The sequence below is a fragment of the Stenella coeruleoalba genome, assembly GCF_951394435.1.
Source record: "Stenella coeruleoalba genome assembly, chromosome: 8".
Lineage (NCBI taxonomy): Eukaryota > Metazoa > Chordata > Mammalia > Artiodactyla > Delphinidae > Stenella > Stenella coeruleoalba.
In genome coordinates this window covers 83,843,575-83,866,311 of record NC_137154.1, presented here as the reverse complement: position 1 = coordinate 83,866,311, position 22,737 = coordinate 83,843,575, and the positions used below count along the sequence as shown (strand labels likewise).

Genomic DNA, 22,737 nt, shown 5'->3' with positions numbered 1-22,737 from the left:
CCAAAATATGTATTTCCAGCTAAGTGGAGAATGCTAAATGGACCACCAATTGCATGTATTGATAGATCAAGTCTATGTTGTGAGAGAAACAAAACAAGGAATTGGCAAGGAATTAACATCTTATCACTGGCTGGTTAAGTTGTTTTAGAATCATTGTAGAATTATCATTTCTAGCTAACTATTTATAAATGGGAAAAACTAGGCTAACATTATTGCGCCAGGTATCATTTTAATTGCTTAACTCATTGAAGCCTCCTAACAAATCAAGTGAGTATTATTATTATCTCCACTTTATAGATGAGTAATCTGAGGCATGTAGTACTTAGATAACTTGCTGTAAATCATGCAGGTGGAGGCAGATTTCAACCTAGGCAGCCTGCCCCAGAGCCCATGCACTCACCACCATGCTGTATTAGGGGCTTCTTGTCATGATAAGAGCCATCCTTCCCACAAAAGAAGAACATGGTACTATAAAATTAATTAAATAAGATTGAATTCAAGAGTGTAAAGACAATGGGTAACCCAGACTGATAGGTAGGGTGCAATACTCCCATTTTCATCACATTTAAGGCAAATAATAAAATCACCAGTGTGCTATTTGCTAATCGTCTTTTAATATGAACCTTAATACATAATGGTATTTCTATGTGTCAGGATAAATAACTTATTTTGAAAGAAAATGGAAACCAGCTGTGGGAAGGGGTAAAGAGATATCTTAAGGGGAAATCTTCAAATTTGGCAAGAACTTTAGGAGTTGGAAATAGAACTGGTACATGGTTAATAGCCCCAGACTTTTCTCCTCTATGTAAGCATTGGCCTTTAGGAAGTCAGTGTGATTCATAAGTATATCAGTGTAGTCCTTCTAAGGGATGGTTATTAGGTGCGTTCCATGCCATCTTATCTTGGGGAAGACAAACTGTGTTTTCAGGATGTTCCTGCTGATTGGGATTTCATGATAATTATTTGGCTACGAGTCTCACTACCTTTATTTCCTTGCAGGTTATCTTACCCATAAAGCCTTCTTGTATATGTGCCAACTCTATATCTCCTTGTGATGCTAGATTCTACAAAGAAATGAATCACAGTTAACTTGAATAAATAGAATTTAGGGGATAAAAGGTGTTTCTTCAGTGGGGCCACTAAATCTTTTTTCCATACTTACCACTGGCTTAATTTTCTCTTGAAAGCACATCTTTTCCGAAAGAATGACCACATGCAGAGTTTTCTTTGAAGAAGCTCATGAACAGAGGTTAAATAACCAATGAATTCATAAGCAAACATTTCATTTCCTAGGGATCTGGATGTTATATTTCTGTTGCAGTAGGAAAGGGAATTTAACCACTTTTTTCTTATTTCCTTTCTCTTTGGTGTTTTCATTGAACACTTGGTCTATGATGACACCTTAGCTTGGGCCTCATACTAGAAAAAAATCTGACTGCTGAGCTGTTGCAGGAGTTTGGGTTATGAGTAATGGAAATTAGGAGGGTCCACATTCAAAATACATAGTAAACCCTTGCTTTGACTCTTTATCTCTAAATTAACATGCAAGGAATCATTTTAAGTACATGTACTAATCTAGATTTCTTTCAACCAGGTAGTGATAACCTTTTAAACATCTTGAAAAAGAAATGGTGGAAGTACATCCTGCTTGGACTAGCAGATGTAGAAGCTAATTACCTGATTGTCAGAGCATACCAGTACACAACTCTAACCAGTGTCCAGGTAAGGAGTCCTCTTACCAGTTTGGGTTTTATAGCTTTAAGAGAAGAATCTGAGCTCATATGTGCTCACCTAATTTTATTAAGAACCTGTTCATTTGAAGAAAACCTAAACACAGGTGGATGCTATCTGTTTTCCAGTGGAGCATATATGCTAATGAGTAAGGCTTCCTGGAATTACTGAAAATGTGTACAAGTTAATCAGTTCCCAAACTGCTAATGCTACAGCAGAATAGAACAGTTGCTATGAAAATAAACATAAATATTTAGTTGGCAATGGATGCTGTGATGTTGGCAAGAGTTCTGTTTTATGTGTTGCTTAAACATGGCATATAAAGTGGATATTACCATTGTGCTACAGAAAAGTTGGAGGTTTGCAAGTAAAGTGGATATTCAAGACAAAGGAACAATTAGAAGGAACCTATTAGACATCTTGGTTAGAGATGGTAGCCAAAAGTAAAACTTATATCTCTATTCCTTTTCTAGGTTTATTCTCACTGGATTGAAAGAAAAATGTTTCTACATAGCAGTACTTTTCAACCTGGTGGAGCTGAGGAAGATTGTTTAAGTTGTCTTAATGTTAGGGAGTTTACTGGTGGCCTAGTGGTTAGGATTATGGGCTTTCGCTGCTGTAGCCTGGTTCCATCCCTGGTTGAGGAACTGAGATCCCACAAGCCGTGTCATGCAGCCAAAAAAAAAGAAAAGAGTTGTCTTAATGTTGGCAAACTGTGTGATGTATCATAACACTGACTCCCCATTGCTAACAACAAAATATCTTATAAATGGAGATGAAAGTAAGATAGATTCCAATACCAGGTTTTTGCGGTACGCGGGCCTCTCATTGCTGTGGCCTCTCCCCCTGCGGAGCACAGGCTCCGGACATGCAGGCTCAGCGGCCATGGCTCACGGGTCCAGCCGCTCTGCGGCATGTGGGATCCTCCTGGACCGGGGCACGAACCCATGTCCCCTGCATCGGCAGGCGAACTCTCCACCACTGTGCCACCAGGGAAACTCCTGAATTTAAGACTTTTGATGCATCACTTTTTTTTTGTTTTGGCTGCACAGCATGACTTGCGGTACCTTAGTTCCCCGACCAGGGAGAGATTGAACCTGCACCCTCAGCAGTGTAAGCACGGAGTCTTAACCACTGGACTACCAAGGAATTCCTGATGCATCACTTTTTTATATAAAACAGATATGGTCTTATCTTCAAATATTAGGAACATGGAAAAATTTAGCTGTCCAGTTTTCCCAGCACCACTTATTGAAGAGGCTGTCTTTTCTCCATTGTATATTCTTGCCTCCTTTATCAAAGATAAGGTGACCATATGTGCGTTGGTTAATCTCTAGGCTTTCTATCCTGTTCTATTGATCTATATTTCTGGTTTTGTGCCAGTACCATACTGTCTTGATTACTGTAGCTTTGTAGTATAGTCTGAAGTCCAGGAGCCTGATTCCTCCAGATCTGTTTTTCGTTCTCAAGATTGCTTTGGCTATTTCGGGTCTTTTGTATTTCCATACAAATTGTGAAATTTTTTGTTCTAGTTCTATGAAAAATGCCAGTGGTAGTTTGATAGGGATTGCATTGAATCTGTAGATTGCTTTGGGTAGTAGAGTCATTTTCACAATGTTGATTCTTCTAATCCAAGAACATGGTATATCTCTCCATCTATTTGTATCATCTTTAATTTCTTTCATCAGTGTCTTATAATTTTCTGCATACAGCTCTTTTGTCTCCTTAGGTAGGTTTATTCCTAGATATTTTATTCTTTTTGTTGCAATGGTAAATGGGAGTGTTTTCTTAATTTCACTTTCAGATTTTTCATCATTAGTGTATAAGAATGCCAGAGATTACTGTGCATTAATTTTGTATCCTGCTACTTTACCAAATTCATTGATTAGCTCTAGTAGTTTTCAGGTAGCATCTTTAGGATTCTCTGTGTATAGTATCCTGTCGTCTGCAAACAGTGACAGCTTCACTTCTTCTTTTCCGATTTGGATTCCTTTTATTTCTTTTTCTTCTCTGATTGCTGTGGCTAAAACTTCCAAAACTATGTTGAATAAGAGTGGTGAGAGTGGGCAACCTTGTCTTGTTCCTGATCTTAGTGGAAATGCTTTCAGTTTTTCACCATTGAGGACGATGTTGGCTGTGGGTTTGTCATATATGGCCTTTATTATGTTGAGGAAAGTTCCCTCTATGCCTACTTTCTGCAGGGTTTTTATCATAAATGGGTGTTGAATTTTGTCGAAAGCTTTCTCTGCATCTATTGAGATGATATAGTTTTTCTCCTTCAATTTGTTAATATGGTGTATCACGTTGATTGATTTGCGTATATTGAAGAATCCTTGCATTCCTGGAATAAACCCCACTTGATCATGGTGTATGATCCTTTTAGTGTGCTGTTGGATTCTGTTTGCTAGTATTTTGTTGAGGATTTTTGCATCTATGTTCATCAGTGATATTGGCCTGTAGTTTTCTTTCTTTGTGACATCCTTGTCTGGTTTTGGTATCAGGGTGATGGTGGCCTCGTAGAATGAGTTTGAGAGTGTTCCTCCCTCTGCTATATTTTGGAAGAGTTTGAGAAGGATAGGTGTTAGCTCTTCTCTAAATGTTTGATAGAATTTGCCTGTGAAGCCATCTGGTCCTGGGCTTTTGTTTGTTGGAAGATTTTTAATCACAGTTTCAATTTCAGTGCTTGTGATTGGTCTGTTCATATTTTCTATTTCTTCCTGGTTCAGTTTCGGCAGGTTGTGCATTTCTATGAATTTGTCCATTTCTTCCAGGTTGTCCATTTTATTGGCATAGAGTTGCTTGTAGTAATCTCTCATGATCCTTTGTATTTCTGCGGTGTCATTTGTTACTTCTCCTTTTTCATTTCCAATTCTATTGATTTGAGTCTTCTCCCTTTTTTTCTTGATGAGTCTGGCTAATGGTTTATCAATTTTGTTTAACTTCTCAAAGAACCAGCTTTTAGTTTTATTGATCTTTGCTATTGTTTCCTTCATTTCTTTTTCATTTATTTCTGATCTGATCTTTATGATTTCTTTCCTTCTTCTAACTTTGGGGATTTTTTGTTCTTCTTTCTCTAATTCCTTTAGGTGCAAGGTTAGGTTGTTTATTTGAGATGTTTCCTGTTTCTTAAGGTAGGATTGTATTGCTATAAACTTCCCTCTTAGAACTGCTTTTGCTGCATCCCATAGGTTTTGGGTCGTTGTGTTTTCATTGTCATTTGTTTCTAGGTATTTTTCGATTTCTTCTTTGATTTCTTCAGTGATCACTTCGTTATTAAGTAGTGTATTGTTTAGCCTCCATGTGTTTGTATTTTTTACAGATCTTTTCCTGTAATTGATATCTAGTCTCATAGTGTTGTGGTTGGAAAAGATACTTGATACGATTTCGATTTTCCTAAATTTACCAAGGCAAGATTTGTGACCCAAGATATAATCTATCCTGGAGAATGTTCCATGAGCACTTGAGAAAAAGGTGTATTCTGTTGTTTTTGGATGGAATGTCCTATAAATATTAATTAAGTCCATCTTGTTTAATGTATCATTTATAGCTTGTGTTTCCGTATTTATTTTCATTTTGGATGATCTGTCGATTGGTGAAAGTGGGGTGTTAAAGTCCCCTACTATGATTCTGTTACTGTCGATTTCCCCTTTTATGGCTGCTAGTGTTTGCCTTATGTATTGAGGTGCTCCTATATTGGGTGCATAAATATTTACAATTGTTATATCTTCTTCTTGGATCGATCCCTTGATCATTATGTAGTGTTCTTCTTTGTCTCTTCTAATAGTCCCTATTTTAAAGTCTATTTTGTCTGATATGAGAATCGCTACTCCAGCTTTCTTTTGGTTTCCATTTGCATGGATATCTTTTTCCATCCCCTCACTTTCAGTCTGTATGTGTCCCTAGGTCTGAAGTGGGTCTCTTGTAGACAGCATATATAAGGGTCTTGTTTTTGTATCCATTCAGCCAGTCTGTGTCTTTTGGTGGGAGCATTTAATCCATTTACATTTAAGGTAATTACCAATATGTATGTTCCTATTCCCATTTTCTTAATTCTTTTGGGTTGATTGTTGTAGGTCTTTTCGTTCTCTTGTGTTTCTTGCCTATAGAAGTTCCTTTAGCAGTTGTTGTAAAGCTGGTTTGGTGGTGCTGAACTCTCTCAGCTTTTGCTTGTCTGTAAAGGTTTTAATTTCTCCATCAAATCTGAATGAGATCCTTGCTGGGTAGAGTAATCTTGGTTGTAGCTTTTTCTCCTTTATCACTTTAAATATGTCCTGCCACTCCCTTCTGGCTCACAGAGTTTCTGCTGAAATATCAGCTGTTAACCTTATGGGGATTCCCTTGTGTGTTATTTGTTGCTTTTCTCTTGCTGCTTTTAATATGTTTTCTTTGTATTTAATTTTTGATAGTTTGATTAATATGTGTCTTGGCATGTTCTTCCTTGGATTTATCCTGTATGGGACTCTCTGTGCTTCCTGGACTTGATTATTTCCTTTCCCATATTAGGGAAATTTTCAACTATAATCTCTTCAAATATTTTCTCAGTCCCTTTCTTTTACTCTTCTTCTTCTGGGACCCCTATAATTCGAATGTTGGTTCATTTAATGTTGTCCCAGAGGTCTCTGAGACTGTCTGCAGTTCTTTTCATTCTTTTTTCTTTATTCTGCTCTGCAGTAGTTATTTCCACTATTTTATCTTCCAGGTCACTTATCCGTTCTGCCTCAGTTATTCTGCTATTGATCCCTTCTAGAGTATTTTTAATTTCATTTATTGTGTTGTTCATCATTGCTTGTTTCCTCTTTAGTTCTTCTAGGCCCTTGTTAAATGTTTCTTGCATTTTCTCTAGTCTATTTCCAAGATTTTAGGATCATCTTTACTATCATTATTCTGAATTCTTTTTCAGGTGGACTGCCTATTTCCTCTTCATTTGTTAGGTCTGGTGGGTTTTTACCTTGCTCCATCATCTGCTGTGTGTTTTTCTGTCTTTTCATTTTGCTTATCTTACTGTGTTTGGGGTCTCCTTTTTGCAGGCTGCAGGTTCGTAGTTCCCGTTGTTTTTGGTGTCTGTCCCCAGTGGCTAAGTTTGGTTCAGTGGGTTGTGTAGGTTTCCTGGTGGAGGGGACCAGTGCCTGTGTTCTGGTGGATGAGGTTGGATCTTGTCTTTCTGGTGGGCAGGTCCACGTCTGGTGGTGTATTTTGGGGTGTCTGTGGCCTTATTATGATTTTAGGCAGCCTCTCTGCTAATGGATGGGGCTGTGTTCCTGTCTTGCTAGTTGTTTGGCATAGGGTGTCCAGCACTGTAGCTTGCTGGTCATTGAGTGAAGCTGGGTGTTGGTGTTGAGATGGAGATCTCTGGGAGATTTTCGCTGTTTGATATTACGTGGAGCTGGGAGATCTCTTGTGGACCAGTGTCCTGAACTTGGCTCTCCCACCTCAGAGGCACAGCCCTGATGCCTGGCTGGAGCACCAAGAGCCTGTCCTCCACACAGCTCAGAATAAAAGGGAGAAAAAATAGAAAGAAAGAAAGAAAGAGGATAAAAGAAAGTAAGATAAAATAAAATAAAGTTACTAAAATAAAAAATTATTAAGAAAAAAAAATTTTAAGTAAAAAAAAAAAGAGAAAAGAAAAAAAACAAAAACGGATGGACAGAACCCTAGGACAAATGGTGAAAGCAAAGCTATACAGACAAAATCTCACACAGAAGCATACACATACACACTCACCAAAAGAGGAAAAGGGGAAAAAATAATATATCTTGCTCCCAAAGTCCACCTCCTCAATTTGGGATGATTCGTTGTCTATTCAGGTATTCCACAGATGCAGGGTTCATCAAGTTGATTGTGGAGCTTTAATCCGCTGCTTCTGAGGCTGCTGGGTGAAATTTCCCTTTCTCTTCTTTGTTCGCACAGCTCCCGGGGTTCAGCTTTGGTTTTGGCCCCTCCTCTGCATGTAGGTCGCCTCAGGGCATCTGTTTTTTCACTTAGACAGGACGGGGTTAAAGGAGCCGCTGATTTGGGGGCTCTGGCTCACTCAGGCCGGGCAGAGGGAGGGGTACAGATGCGGGGCGAGCCTGCGGCAGCACAGGCCAGCATAACGTTGCACCAATCTGAGGCGCGCCGTGTGTTCTCCCGGGGAAGTTGTCCCTGGATCACGGGACCCTGGCAGTGGCGGGCTACACAGTCTACCCGGAAGGGAGGTGTGGATAGTGACCTGTGCTCGCACACAGGCTTCTTGGTGGCGGCAGCAGCAGCCTTAGCTTCTTATGCCCGACTCTGGGGTCCGCGCTGATAGACGCGGCTCGCACCCATCTCTGGAGCTCCTTTAAGCAGCCCTCTTAATCCCCTCTCCTTGCGCACCAGGAAACAAAGAGGGAAGAAAAAGTCTCTTGCCTCTCCGGCAGCTCCAGACTTTTTCCCGGACTCCCTCCTGGCTAGCTGTGGCGCAGTAGTCTCCTTCAGGCTGTGTTCACGCCGACAACCCCAGTCCTCTCCCTGCTATCCAACCGAAGCCCAAGCCTCAGCTCCCAGCCCCCGCCCGCCCCGGTGGGTGAGCAGACAAGCCTCTCAGGCTGGTGAGTGTTGGTCGGCACCGATCCTCTGTGCGGTAGTCTCTGCGCTTTGCCCTCTGCAACCCTGTTGCTGCACTCTCCTCCGTGGCTCTGAAGCTTCCCCCTCCGCCACCCGCAGTCTCCACCCACGAAGGGGCTTCTAGTGCGTGGAAACCTTTCCTCCATCACAGCTCCCTCCCTCTGGTGCAGGTCCCGTCCCTATTCTTTTGTCTCTGTTTTTACTTTTTTCTTTTGCCCTACCCAGGTACGTGGGGAGTTTCTTGCCTTTTGGGAGGTCTGAGGTTTTCTGCCAGCCTTCAGTCAGTGTGCTATAGGAGCAGTTCCACGTGTAGATGTATTTCTGATGTATCTGTGGGGAGGAAGGTGATCTCTGCGTCTTACTCTTCCGCCATCTTCTCAAATTTCCAGAATGCCTTTTAATATTGTGCTAAGCATTTTCCTCAGCAAATCTCTTGGGTTTCGACTGGCATGGGTTAAAAAGCCAAGATAGGAAATATTTGTTAAGACAGACATAATAGGAGGCACGTGAAAAACCCAGAATTTCACAAAAATTAAAACCAGGAGTTACCTAGAAGATGCAGTTCATCACAAATAGTATTAAGTGTACTTTTAGCAATGAATAATGAGTATAAGTATATAGAAAATGGCATTTTTCTAGTCACATCTATCCTCATAATCTCACACACCGTTTAATTACTTGATTACAATTTGCAGAAACTTTGATCTCTGACTAATGACAATTAGAAGTTATGAATTGGTACAAGGTCTAAACACAGCTAAACAAAACACAGCTGGGTTATTGTGACTAAAGGTCATGCCTTAAACTAATCTCAAACAATTTCTTTCGTCTTAGCCTCTTAGAAAAACCTAAGCATTTGGTTGTCAAAAGTTATGCATTTATGGTCCTAGCAAGCCCTATTATAAAAAGCACATCTAACAACTAGAGGTGCTTGCAGCAGTAGAAAGTGCCTCTCATTGGAATTCTTCAAGCGGATTCTCTCCTTGAGTAAATCTCTGGCCTGGTTAATCTGAAAGGGTGGAAGTTATTTACTGATTGATTGATCACCATGCGTGACATGTGGGATCTTAGTTCCCTGACCAGGGATCGAACCTGTGTCCCCTGCAGTGGAAGCTTGGAGTCCTAACAACTGGACCACCAGGGAATTCCCCTTGAAAATGTGGAAGTTTAGATTGGATGGTCTTTGAAACTCCTTCTTAAGGATTCCTTCAAAGATTCTGTAATTGCAAATAGTAATGTAGTAGTTCTTGATGTGGCCATTGACATTGCTGGCCTAGGTTTCTACTCATGTCTCTTCTCACTTCACTGCCACATCTACACATTCCGTACCCACAGGCGGCTTCTCTCTCTTATGTTGCTCTATTCTTTCTAGAATGAATCCTTTTTAAAGCCCCTTCTCTAAGGCCTAATTCGATTTCACTTTCTCCTCTATACTCCACTGTATCTCTAATAAAGTCTAATTCATGTTTATATCCATGCCTTCTCCTCATTCCAGGTTCTTACTTAGTTCCTTGCTTACTGTGACTGTACAATAATTTTTAAAGATTAAATTAAATAGGGAGGCTCTTAGAGCTACAAGCATCAAACAGAAGACATCTGTCACCAAGAACACATTTTGAAAAGATCCAATGTAGATAAATGACTGAATGTGATAGATATCAGATTAGAAGTCATGGAATTTTAGAGTGGGAAGGTACCTGTGAGATCATTTAGTCTGACCTCTTGATTTCAGATTTTGACTCAAAGGGTGACTAGCTAGAGATCACACAGCTGGTCAATGGTAGGTCTGGGGCCTGAGGCCTTGGGAGCTCTTACCAAATGTAGGTGCCTCCCTTATATGGCTACTCATTGCCCACCCAAAATTGTTTAAAATAGAGCAGATTTAAGTTTGACTTTAAGACACAATTTGAGGATAGGGAGTCTCCTGTAATAGTTTTTAGAGTGACTTTTTCCACTTTTTTTGTTTAAGGAATGTAGTTTAGACTTTGTTACTTCATTATGGCTGGATTCTGTTGGTGTCTTCCAGGACAAGCTATTATCATTTGCATCGTTTAATGGTTTGTTGTTCAGGCAGGCTCAATAAAGCACTTAAGAGATTGGAGTTCTAAAAAAAAAAAAAAAAGAGAGAGAGAGATTGGAGCTCTGCAGCTGGAATAAATAACACAAGGCAAGGTGCCCATTCCTATACTTAACATTGCAGTGAAAGGCAATCAGTAAACAACTGTGGACAGGATCAAACGGGCTGTTGGAGATTTAGGGGCCTGCCTTCTCCAAGACTAAACAGATACAGAGCAAATCAGGGACACGTTTAAAAAAAGAACAGGATGAGCAATCAAAAAACATCATCAGGAACATTATTAGTAAAAGGAATATATTTTATCCTTGAATGCACTTTACCAAATTTGTGACTTTAAGAATCCAGTGAATGGAATCTCTTTTTCTTTTATCTTACAAAGATTTTGGATTTACTATAATTTTGGCACTCTTAATCCCCCTGCCTTTCAGACTGGCAATATCAAGGGTGTAGCAAGTATTTTCTGGATGCAGGACCAACAGGTGATGGAGGAGTATATGATGAAGATGAGCAAGAGTATTTGCTGTGAGCAAGCATCTGTCTTATATGGTGGGGTTGGACACTTTGTCAAGGAGATGGTGTCTGTTTGCTCTCTCATAATAACCTGTACTTTTTTGTAGCTCTTAGCCCAATTGCATTTATATATTGGTTGTGTGATTCTTCTGTGTCTGTCTAGCCTTCTGTATACTCCTCTTTGTGTCTCTCTTGTTCTCCTCTATATTTCAGCTCCTCTCACAGTGTCTCCCACATATCATATACTTAAATATTTGTTGACTGACTGAATGGGCACATGTCTACTGGACTTAAAGATAAACACAGGTGGGAGTGTAGAGGTAAACTGCATAGGCTGTTGGGCAGAATTCCTGGGTTCATCAACTGGCTCCAACACTTTTATTTATTTATGGCTGTGTTGGGTCTTTGTTGCTACACGCGGGCTTTCTCTAGTTGCAGTGAGTGGGGGCTACTCTTCGTTGCGGTGCATGTGCTTCTCATTGCGGTTGCTTCTCTTGTTGCAGAGCACGGGCTCTAGGCACGCGGGCTCAGTAGTTGTGGTGGACAGGCTTAGTTGCTCCACGGCATTGGGATCTTCCCGGACCAGGGCTCAAACCCGTGTCCCCTGTATTGGCAGGCGGATTCTTAACCACTGTGCCACCAGGAAAGTCCTCCACCACTTTTAACTATGTGAATTTGGGCAACTCATTTAACCTTTCTGTGCCTTTGTTTTCCTCCTGTGTAAAACGGAGATTGCAGTTATAATGTCATAGAATTGTTGTGAGGATTAAATGAGTTAATCCAGGTAAGGCATTTAGTACAGGGCTGGCAATAATAAATGCTCAATAAACACTGACTCCTGTTATTACTTAATCATCTTGTAGCTAATGAGAGATGTTTTAAGCCATCTGTTTCTCCTTCCATGCAGCTTTTGGATTGCTTTGGGATTCCTGTGTTGATGGCTCTCTCGTGGTTTATTCTTTATGCAAGATACAGAGTGATCCACTTCGTCGCTGTGGCTGTCTGTCTGTTGGGCGTAGGAACTATGGTTGGTGCAGACATAGTAGCAGGGAGGGAAGACAATTCAGGTGAGACTGTGTTACTTGTTTCTGGTTTAGTCACAGAAAAAATTTTGCTTATGTCCTCACTTTTATTGTGCAAAGATAAAGTAAAAGGCAGAGAACGTGTCCTGATTAACTATCTTTAAAATTTTACTTTTAGATTTGCTTGCTTCTGGTACTATAACCATTTCCACAAAGCAGTCTTTATGTTTCTACCTGCCCTGAGCCCTTGCTGTGTTTTGTCACACTAAATGGTTTGTTTTGTGTCATGAGAGAGAAGTTTCTTTATATATTTGCAATAATCTTTTTTTGGCCCATACATTTGGATTAGTTACTGGAAATTCTACTGTAGATTCTTGGGTTTTGTTTTCATCAAAAACGAGACTTTGTGTTCACTGAATGACCTCTTTTTTCAGTTACTCTGTGGATGAGAACATTTTGATATTCTTTATGTCAAGGTTCAGATAGTTGATACTGTAAAATCTAAATAAGGTCTATGATTTCACTCAATATACAAGTGACTTCAGTGTCTCCTTTGATTGAGAAAATTACCTTGCTTACCTAGCTTCCTTCCCTATAGTTTTCAATGAATTCCCATCAATAATTTCCATTAATTTCTCATGTCATAGAATCATTTTCTGAGGCCTTACATTATGGTATACACCACCATCTTCCAATCTGTTAGTCTCCTGAGGATCCAAAATAAGAAAAATGAAAGCAGAATTGTGCCAGAAAGTGAGACGAGCAGGAGTCTTTAAACTTCTAAAAATCAGGGTTTCTTCTTCTGTAAAATCTTACTTAAATAAATATGAGCCAGATAATTTCCTGGAAGCAAGCTGGAGTTTTCCCTAGTGACAAATGTATTCCTTTTTGTGGCTTATCTCCTTATAGGTAGTGATGTACTGATTGGTGACATCTTGGTCCTTCTTGGGGCTTCCCTCTATGCTGTTTCTAATGTGTGTGAAGAATACATCGTGAAGAAGCTGAGCAGACAGGAGTTTTTAGGAATGGTGGGCTTGTTTGGAACAATTATCAGTGGCATACAGCTGTAAGATTCTAAACTTATCCTTAAAAACAATATAAGCAAATATGTCATAGATGATTACTTTCCAGCTACTAATATTCATTGTTTATTTGGCCCAAATTCAAATTTGAAATCAGTAACTTGCTAAATATCTATTAGAAGATTTTTGAAACATCAAGAATTATGCCTCATTTTCTTATACATGTGTGATGCTTGATTCCTGCTTATAATGTGGTAGACTTTATATTACCAGTGAAGACTCTTTTTCAATTATTCCTAGAAAATAACTTCCTGTTCAAAGGGAATACATAGTGTAATGTTTTCCTCCTATAGTTGACTACTGTAGAGTGCTTCTAAAGGAGTCAAACATGTGTTTATGGACTCCTCTGGGTTTTATTCTTTGTCATTTTAATTAAAGATAGTTATTTTTATACTCTAAGAAAAATTCAAAAGTCAACATAATGAATCACCTTGGTGAAGTACTTAAAGCTTGAAGCAATTTAATTGCTTATAAAATAGTAAAAATTAGTATAAAGATCTCTCTGTGACCTCTTGTTTTAATCACAGATTGATTGTGGAATATAAGGATATTGCCAGCATTCACTGGGACTGGAAAATTGGTATGTACATACATAATAATCCTTGTTAGTCTTTCCCCTGACACACATCAAGAAATAAATACTTCATTTTAGTAATACTATTAAACATTTTTATATAAAATCACAGAGTAATTTAGTACACAGAGAACTATAGTGGTTTACATTGAGTTTTCTCTGAGAACTTGTAAACAAACCCCCCCATAAAAGTTAATCCTTAATCTTTACCTTCAGGAATAGCCTTTCTTTACTAGGAATTCTGAACAAGACTGACCTTTGGTCACACTAACTTTCAACTAGATCTGTATCTCGAGTCCTCAGACTTCTTGTAAAGGTTGTCTGCTTGATGTAATTTGTGAAGTATTAACCTGAATAATCTGATGGTGTGTAATCACCACCACGTTCCATTGCTACTCTCATCTGATAGGAAAGATTTGAACCTTATTTAATGATGCGTGGAAAGAAATTAAGTACTACATGAAGTGTCATTGAAATTCATTTACCATGCTTGGATGATTTCATTCAAGTAAATAACTTAGATTGCCTGTGTGTGTGTGTGTGTGTGTGTGTCTGTGTGTTGAGTGAGGTTGGAGAAGTGGTTGTGAAGCAGAGATAACTGCTATAAGTAGTTGCTGACCCACATGACTAGCTCTTATGAGATGAACAAAAGATAATGGGCCTAACGACTATCTTTGATACCCTAAAAATACTTTATTTTGATTCAACCACACAAATCATGTCCAACCATGATGCCTTTTATCATTGGCATCTCTCTGCCCTGGGCAGGTGGATAACATGGGGTGATAAGAGCTGTTGACTTACACCATAAGCAAGATTCTATGGCCTCGATCATTTAACACTCTGTTGAATTTTTTAAGTTCTTCATCATATCTTGTTGTTATTTTTTCTGAGAGCTTTGTATGTCTCATTTGCAATACTTGCTGTTAACAAGGGGCTTTGTGGATAGTATGTTAAAGGATCAGGGAATTTTATATATCAGTCAAGCTTTAAAAGCACAGCACCTTTAACTTTTGGTTTCTTCCTATAACATTAGATATTCCATTTTTTTCACAGCCCTGCTGTTTGTAGCATTTGCCCTATGTATGTTTTGCCTGTACAGCTTCATGCCACTGGTGATTAAAGTCACTAGTGCCACTTCTGTCAACCTGGGCATCCTGACAGCTGACCTCTACAGTCTTTTCTTTGGACTCTTTCTGTTTGGCTATAAGGTGAGCAAATAGATCTTGTTCAAATCAGAACACTTTTTTGGTTTAAAAGAAGTAATGGGTTTCTTTAAGATTTTAGATCCCAAAATGAAACCTTCTCACCTTCTTGGCAAGAATTTCTTCGGACACTCTCACTCCAAGCAAATAGCATGTTAGTGTTATTATAAGAGTCTTGCTTTGAGAACTACTGCCTTAGAAATCCATCTTTCCAGGACTTCCCTGGTGGCGCAGTGGTTAAGAATCCGCCTGCCAATGCGGGGGACACGGGTTTGAGCCCCGGTCCAGGAAGATCTCATATGCCGCGGAGCAACTAAGCCCATGTGCCACAACTACTGAGCCCGTGAGCCACAACTACTGAAGCCCGTGCACCTAGAGCCCGTGCTCCGCAACAAGAGAAGCCACTGCAATGAGAAGCCTGCGCGCCACAATGAAGAGTAACCCCCGCTTGCTGCACCTAGAGAAAGCCCGCGTGCAGCAACGAAAACCCAAAACAGCCAAAAATAAATAAATAAATAAATTTATTTATTTATTTATTTTTCTTTTTTGCGGTATGTACGCGGGCCTCTCACCGCTGTGGCCTCTCCCGCTGCGGAGCACAGGCTCCGGACGCGCAGGCCCAGCGGCCATGGCCCACGGGCCCAGCCGCTCCGTGGCATGTGGGATACTCCCAGACTGGGGCACGAACCCGTGTCCCCTGCATCGGCAGGCGGACTCCCAACCACTGTGCCACCAGGGAAGCCCAATAAATTTATTTTTTAAAAAAAGAAAGAAATCCATCTTTCCATAGTATAAAGCTTGTTGACTTGGCTGCTATTACAGTCATTTGAACAAATAGTTAGAATGTCGGCTGTTGCTTGATAATTTTGGTTTTAGCTGGGGATAGCGACTATATTTCTTTATCCGTGTAAAATTTTGTATCTGGGTGGAAATTGCTTGGCACTGATTTACACTGTTCCCAGGAATTGGCCAGGAACTCACGATGCCTAGTTCAGTGTGTTCTCAGAAATTTCTGCTTAAGAAGCATAAACCATTTTTGCTTTTACATGTCACAGGAACCAGCTGTTATCTTCACAAACTTGCTGGTTAAGGTATTCCTGAACTAAGACTGAAGAAGTATTTATAGCTTTTTGGTGGCATCATTAAAAAGTAACAAATGTCAAAGTGAATCAGGGAAGTGATCCTGACAGCCCTAGATTTTTTTTTTCTATGATAGCAATCATTAAGGGGTACAAAGTGGGCCTTAAAAGTGAGTTAAAAAAAAAAAAAGTGAGTTAGCTGTTCTGTGGTGCTGTTCTTGCATTTCACATGGCCACCACTAGGGGACCATGGTGTTTTTATTCTGCAGTTCAAGGCCAGTTGATGGCTACCCATACCCAGAGAAAGCTTGAGAGCTCTGCAGTATAACATGTGGCCCCGCTTACCTGTGCTTTTTTTTTTTTTTAACTAAACATATTGAGGTAGCTTTAGTAGTTTAACTTTTACTTTTCCCTCATTAGTAAAATAATGTCCAAGGAGGAAGTAAGGTTAAAGAAATAAAAGCTTCAAAGTGAAAGTACACTTGTCGCTACCTATTATAAGCTGCCTTAATGTACATATTTGCTTTTTAACTGTATTAACTTTAATGAGAAAAAGCCTTCTTGTGTTGTCATTTTTTTGGCCACATGACTTACACTATTATTCTCAAAAGTGGAACATGCAAACTATAAGTTCCTTGCAGTTCTTTTGCTTTATGTTTCTTTGTCCCTGCATGTCTAGCAGCTCACTCATAACTCATATCAGATTTTATTCTTTTTGGTCAAAGGCTGTTTCAAGACTTGTAGAGCAAAGAGGAGGTCTGCTGTTATCTTCAGAGTAAATTACAGAGGTGGGAAATCATTCAGAGCATAAAGACGATATCTAGGATCTTAGAAGAAATTTTTAAAGACAGCATCATAAGTTCAATATGTCACTAATTAAAAAAAATTATAGTATCTAAAATAACTTCGGCTCTGATATTTTAAAACACAGTTGAAAAAGACATTAAACAATTTCTGTATTCATTGGTGTCAGACTCTGCCTCCTCTGGATTGATCTTGAGTAAATACTCACTGAACAGTTTAGCCACAAGAAATTTCCTGTATAGATCCAGACACAAAGGGTAAAATTTTAAAAACAGCCTCTGATTCAGGAGACTTATTATCTCACTCCCTCAGAGTCTCTCTCTTCTAATAAAGGTGCCTCCATTTAATCATGTGCCTTCTTAAGAGGAACAAGATACTTTTTTCTTATAAACATTTAAAACCACCAAACCAAACAGGACATGTTTTGAATAAGTTACTTAGGTTTTCCCACAGGTAACAGTGAACATTCTATTGGAGAGCATGATTGACCTTCATGATACTGACTTTAAAAGTTTAGGGTACTCTAAATAGCTTTAACTCCCTTTAATCTTTTCTGAATCATTTTTCCCCCAAAAAAACATTTATTCAATACCAGCTATGTGCTGGGTGCTGTGCTGAGATTGGATCCAAGAATGAAACCTGTGGAGGAAATTAGTTTGGCTGCTGCTCCGGTTGACATTATCACTGGCTTTGCATCATCACTGAATCCAGTGGAGGCCTTCCAGCTTTGGGGAGGGCTGTAGGTATTCCATTCCTTAAAAAGTTCTAACGGTTTAAGGTTAAGAACTAATTGAGCATCTATGAAACATTAACATGTTGAAGCCAATGGTGACCCATAGAAGCCCACACCTGGAGATGACTATAATCTACTTAATACTCATTTCAAAACCCATTTCATTTTTTCCTTCTACCTTTGGGAGTATGTCTTTTTTTAAAAAAATTAATTTATTTTATTCATTTATTTTTGGCTGCATTGGATCTTCGTTGCTGCGTGCAGGCTGTTCTCTAGTTGCGGCCAGTGGGGGCTACTCTTCATTGCGGTGTGTGGGCTTCTCATTGCAGTGGCTTCTCATTGCAGTGGCTTCTCTTGTTGCGAAGCACAGACTCTAGGAGCGTGGGCTTCAGTAGTTGTAGTATGCGAGCTCAGTAGTTGTGGCTCACGGGCTCTACAGTGCAGGCTCAGTAGTTGTGGCACACGGGTGTAGTTGCTCTGTGGCATGTGGGATCCTCCTGGACCAGGGCTCGAACCCATGTCCCCTGCCTTGGCAGGCGGATTCCCAACCACTGCACCACCAGGGAAGCCTGGGAGTGTGTCTTACTTTTTCTTCTCTCTCATCTTCTTTCTCTTCTCCTTCTCCAAACCATTCTGTTTTCTTATTGTTTCACACCAGTGTTGTAAGCTGTGCCTAGGGTCTGAAACTGGGTCTCTCATGGTACCATGCTAAATTTTTAGTCTCTCCACTAAGTAAGTGGGACTAGTTGTGAGGTGGGATGCAGCTGGGTTATCACAGAGAAAGGCAAAAGTCCATTTCCTAAAGATCCAAGAATCCAGTTGGCTGACGTGGTGGGTGATATGGGCAGAGCTCACACATTCACCAGTACACACACACAGAACGGTTTTGGTCATTAGCATCTCCTTGGGCAACTTTCAGAAAAAAAAATTATGAGAAGGTAACCCTCAAAGCTCTGTTGACAAAAGGCAGCAGTAAAGATGTGTATGTGAGAGAGCACTGTCCACATAGCCTATTATTTCCTCCTAGTTTTCAGGACTCTACATCCTGTCTTTCACCGTCATCATGGTGGGGTTCATTCTGTACTGCTCCACTCCAACACGCACTGCAGAGCCGTTTGAAAGCAGCATGCCACCAGTTACCAGCATTGGAATCGACAACCTGGGACTGAAGCTTGAGGAGAACCTCCAGGAGGCCCACTCTGCAGTCTTGTAGCTGGAGAAGAAGGCACACACGTACACCTGGGGTTTCCTGGGAAGCTGGAAGCTGTCACCTGGATAAAGCAGAGCCTACTGCCTTGGGATACTTGGAAAATTATCAGACTCAGAGTGAATACTCTGTAGCGTTGGGTTGGATCCAGTGGTTAGATTTTACAAAGGAATACAAAATAATGTATCAAAAGTAGAAATTCCAAAATAGGGCAGAAGCCAAGGCCAGAATTGTGTTTCTGTGTGTTTGAGGGCCAATACCTATTAGTGTCAGGGAGACAAGGAGTGGGGCCCACACTGGGGTCTTAGAGGTACAAGTAGGAAAGCAGGATTGGATAGATACCTGGGTGTGAGCCAGCCTCAGGACACAGCCTGAAAGCAGGCTGTCCAGGCTGGGCTAGGTAGTCAGGAGGAGGGGCAGCCCAGGTTGGTTTTGGAGTAGGTTTCCTCATTTAGAGGCATCTGAGTTTTGTCCTGCTGAGGCAGTTATTGTCCTTGTACAAGCCTCGTGGCCTTTAGGCCACTAGATGAGGTCTGGTGACTGATTGCACATGTTGGGAACATGGGTGGGCAGTACTTGAGAAATCCTGAGATACAACTGTGAGTACCATAGAAGCCGTAGAGTACAGTAAACCTAGGAACCTTCTCCCAATTGTTATTATGCTACTTCTTAGCAAATAATGTGCCATGAGATTTTTATGATACTTCTTCAATACAGAGTGTTAATATGTAGCATCATTATGATATCAACTACTAGTATGCCACTTTACAAAAACTCTGTATGTAAACTTTTTTAGGTAAAAATATAATAAAGAAATTGAGGGTAAGTGTTCATATTATTAAAAGATTTTGATTTCATGGAAATATATTTACTGTGTAGTTTTTTTGATTACCTAATTCCCCTTGTGGATTTTAAATGACTTAATATATTCAAGCTTTCCTCATATCCAACTTTTCAGAATCATGTCTTCTTAAGGCGAAGCAAACCTATCTATTTGGGGCTCTGCCAGAATGGAGGGGAAATCAGAGTAAGCTCCCAGATCATTTTCTGGAATAAACATTTAAAAATGTTTAATGGGTTTTTAAAAAAACCTTTTTGAGTGAAATAACCTTTCATTTCCTGCAGCCAATTAAAACTGATATTTGGTTTTCACTCCTTACCATTAACAACTGTCAGTGAGTGGAAAAAGATTATGTTAAAATGTTTGGCCTTTTGGGGAAGACTTCCAGTTTGATTAATACACTGATTATTTCTTAAAATATCTTGCTTAATAATAAACCGGTATATATAGGGATAGTGGTGAAGTAGAGAATCTCAGGTGACAATATCCCACATGTCTGTCGAGGCTAAGCTCAAATGTCATCTCTACTATGAAGCCTTTTTTAGGCCATCTGGGCTGGGTCCCCCACCTCCTCTAGGTTCCCAGGGCCCTTGCTTGTTCACATCTTCCTCGTAGCACTTATTGAATTGAGGTGTTGCTGTTTACCTGCCTCTCACCACGGGTTGAGCTCTTCCAGGTCAACAGCCTTTTATCATCTTTCTAGTCCTTTGGTCATCTTACTTCTTGAGTGATTATTAAATGAACTTTGTCTTTGGTCTCAGTTCGGAACATTTAAGGGGAGATTGATCTAAAGTAAGGCCTTTTATGCAGATACATGTCTGTAGGGAGTAAGTTATCCTACCCTACTCTCTTTCTACCCATCACCCTTAATCCTGGTGTTTCCCCTTGCTTGCTCCCTTTGGAAAGGGGCAGAGGAGTTCCAATCTGGGCATCCCAAATTAAAACTCAGACTAGTGTTCCAAAGAAGCAATTCTATGAATGACATTCAGCAACTGAGTAATAGTACTGCAAGGCTGTGCAAGGTTTAAGGAAGTTGTGAAGACTGTCAGTTTAACCAGCCTGCATAATACCACTTTCATGGAAGATGTGTCTTCAAAAATCTGGCTTACACACGAGCTTTTTATTTATTTATTTATTTATGGCTGCATTAGGTCTTTGTTGCTGCGCGCGGGCTTTCCTCTAGTTGCAGCGAGCGGGGGCCACTCTTCTTTGCGGTGCGCAGGCTTCTCACTGCGGTGGCTTCTTTTGTTGAGGAGCGTGGGCTCTAGGTGCGTGGGCTTCAGTAGTTGTGATGCACGGGCTCAGTAGTTGTGGCTCGCGGGCTCTAGAGCGCAGGCTCAGTAGTTGTGGCGCACAGGCTTAGTTGCTCCGTGGAATGTGGGTTCCCAGACCAGGGCTTGAACCCGTGCCCCCCTGCATTGGCAGATGGATCCTTAACAAGTGACCACCAGGGAAGCCCGACACACAAGCTTTGAAACACAACACGTTCTTAAGTTGAAAACCTCCTATAAATTCTTTCTCAGCCTATTAGAGCAATATCGATTTTTCTATATTTTTTGTAGATATTCGTGCCATTAAAAAAAATATCCTGCTGAATAATATAATAGAGTTGCTAGGTCATTCCCTAGTGTTGTATAGGGGTAATAACTTGTGCAATTGGACTGTGGTAACACTGTAAGAAGAGAGGGCTTTGCTGGCGCCATTTTCGTTATTTGCGTTTTGAATCTAGGTTCTCTTTTGTGGATGAGTAGTTAACATTTCTCACCTTTCTGATACCAATGTCTCACAGAGAATTGGTATGTAAGATCAGTATTTCCAGCAGGTGGCGCTTTAACAATTATAAAAAAGACCTGTGACATAATCTTTCATTTTGTAGTGCCTCCATAACGTTCTGTTAAATCAAAGTGTTTTGTTTTAAAAGAGGGTATTATGATGACTGTCCTCAGCAGCGATTGCCTTTGATTAACAGTTGAAGAATGCAGGTGTCAGAAAAGTTGAAATATCCTTTGCAGGTCACATAGTTTGGTGGCTAAAGTGAATACAGGATCCAGGATTCCCTTCAGTTTAGTTGGCAGCCTGAAGTTCCCACTGCTTCATGAAACTGAGTTCTGAGGGGGCCGTAGTCCCTGTGGAATGTACCTCCAGTGAGTGGAACTGGGAAGATTTTCCATAAAAACTAGCTTGATGGTGCAGTTTTCTCTGCGGCTCTGGAGCCTGCCCTTTTAAGAAGCTGTAGACATGCATCTCTGTGAGGTGTTCTGTATGCCTAGTCACGATTCTCTTTTCTGTCGTTATTATGGTAATGTACCATTTTCATCCACATTTAATCACTTAGTATCTGGATATATCCTCAGCCCTCAAAAGATACCAATAAATCAGGGAAATTCAGCAAATAGCCACTTAGCTTATTAAAAGGCAAGAGATTTATGAGGAAATTAGGTAATGCTGAACATGCAGTTCTTCAATAGTATTTTTATAAAGAGTGTTTTGAGAAGTCTGTCTATGTATATGTGGAATATCGAGAGGAGTAAAGCCTCTTTAGGATAGCAAAATTTTACCTGTAGGATTTAATGTCCCAAAGTTTCTTCCCCCAATGCTTTCTTCATACACTTTGTTCCTGGTTTAAATATTGCCCTCTTTAGCAATCTTAAGGTGCAGACACTTCTGGAGAAGAAAATTGGAAAGGGGAGAGAAATGATATGAATAAAAAACATGGGCCATTTGAACAATTATTGGCTCCAACTTACCATAACAAGCATTCAGATGGTGCCATATAATCATCACTCAATGAGCTATTCTTCACAGCCTGCCCAGTGGGGAGGCCAGACTCTATATACCAGGTGAGATGTAGAGGACTTGCAGTGCTAGTAGCCGGAGCTTGGAGTCCCACTTTCCTTGACCTCAGATGTTGCCTTCTTTCTGCTTGGTGACAGTGCTTTTCCACTTTTCCCTGAGTGTTTCACATTCTTTCAGATTCATATTCTGACTTTGGTCTTGTGGTCCCATGTGGGACCTTATCCACCTTGGTCTTCATAAAAAGTCCAGTGCAGGTACCTTTACATGATGGTACACACACAGACACACACACCACCATCACCACCATCACCAACTCCTATGTAGACCACTCCCCCCGACATCTTATTTTTCCAGAAATTGCAGTTGTTGATAAGATTGGTTGCAACAGTTTCAGGGAATCTGCCCTCACCCCTGACACACATCCAGAGGCATTTCTATAGAACTTCAGTTTCCTGGTCCAGCTGTTGGATTAAGTGTACAGGCATACCCCA

The 22,737-nt window shown here is 40.4% G+C and overlaps 1 protein-coding gene across 1 annotated transcript in view; it reads left to right on the top strand.

Annotated features, from left to right (window-relative positions):
• SLC35F2 (solute carrier family 35 member F2) overlaps nt 1-18,615 on the top strand; it is a gene marked incomplete at its 3' end in the record, with an annotated part of 48,885 nt that extends 30,270 nt beyond the window's left edge. Inside the window, exons 3-8 of the mRNA XM_079929265.1 lie at nt 1,595-1,722; nt 11,811-11,970; nt 12,835-12,991; nt 13,535-13,587; nt 14,638-14,792; nt 18,430-18,615. Of these exons, the coding sequence (XP_079785391.1) occupies nt 1,595-1,722; nt 11,811-11,970; nt 12,835-12,991; nt 13,535-13,587; nt 14,638-14,792; nt 18,430-18,615 (839 nt within the window). The remainder of the gene's footprint in view (nt 1-1,594; nt 1,723-11,810; nt 11,971-12,834; nt 12,992-13,534; nt 13,588-14,637; nt 14,793-18,429) is intronic.
• Nucleotides 18,616-22,737: the final 4,122 nt, after the last annotated feature.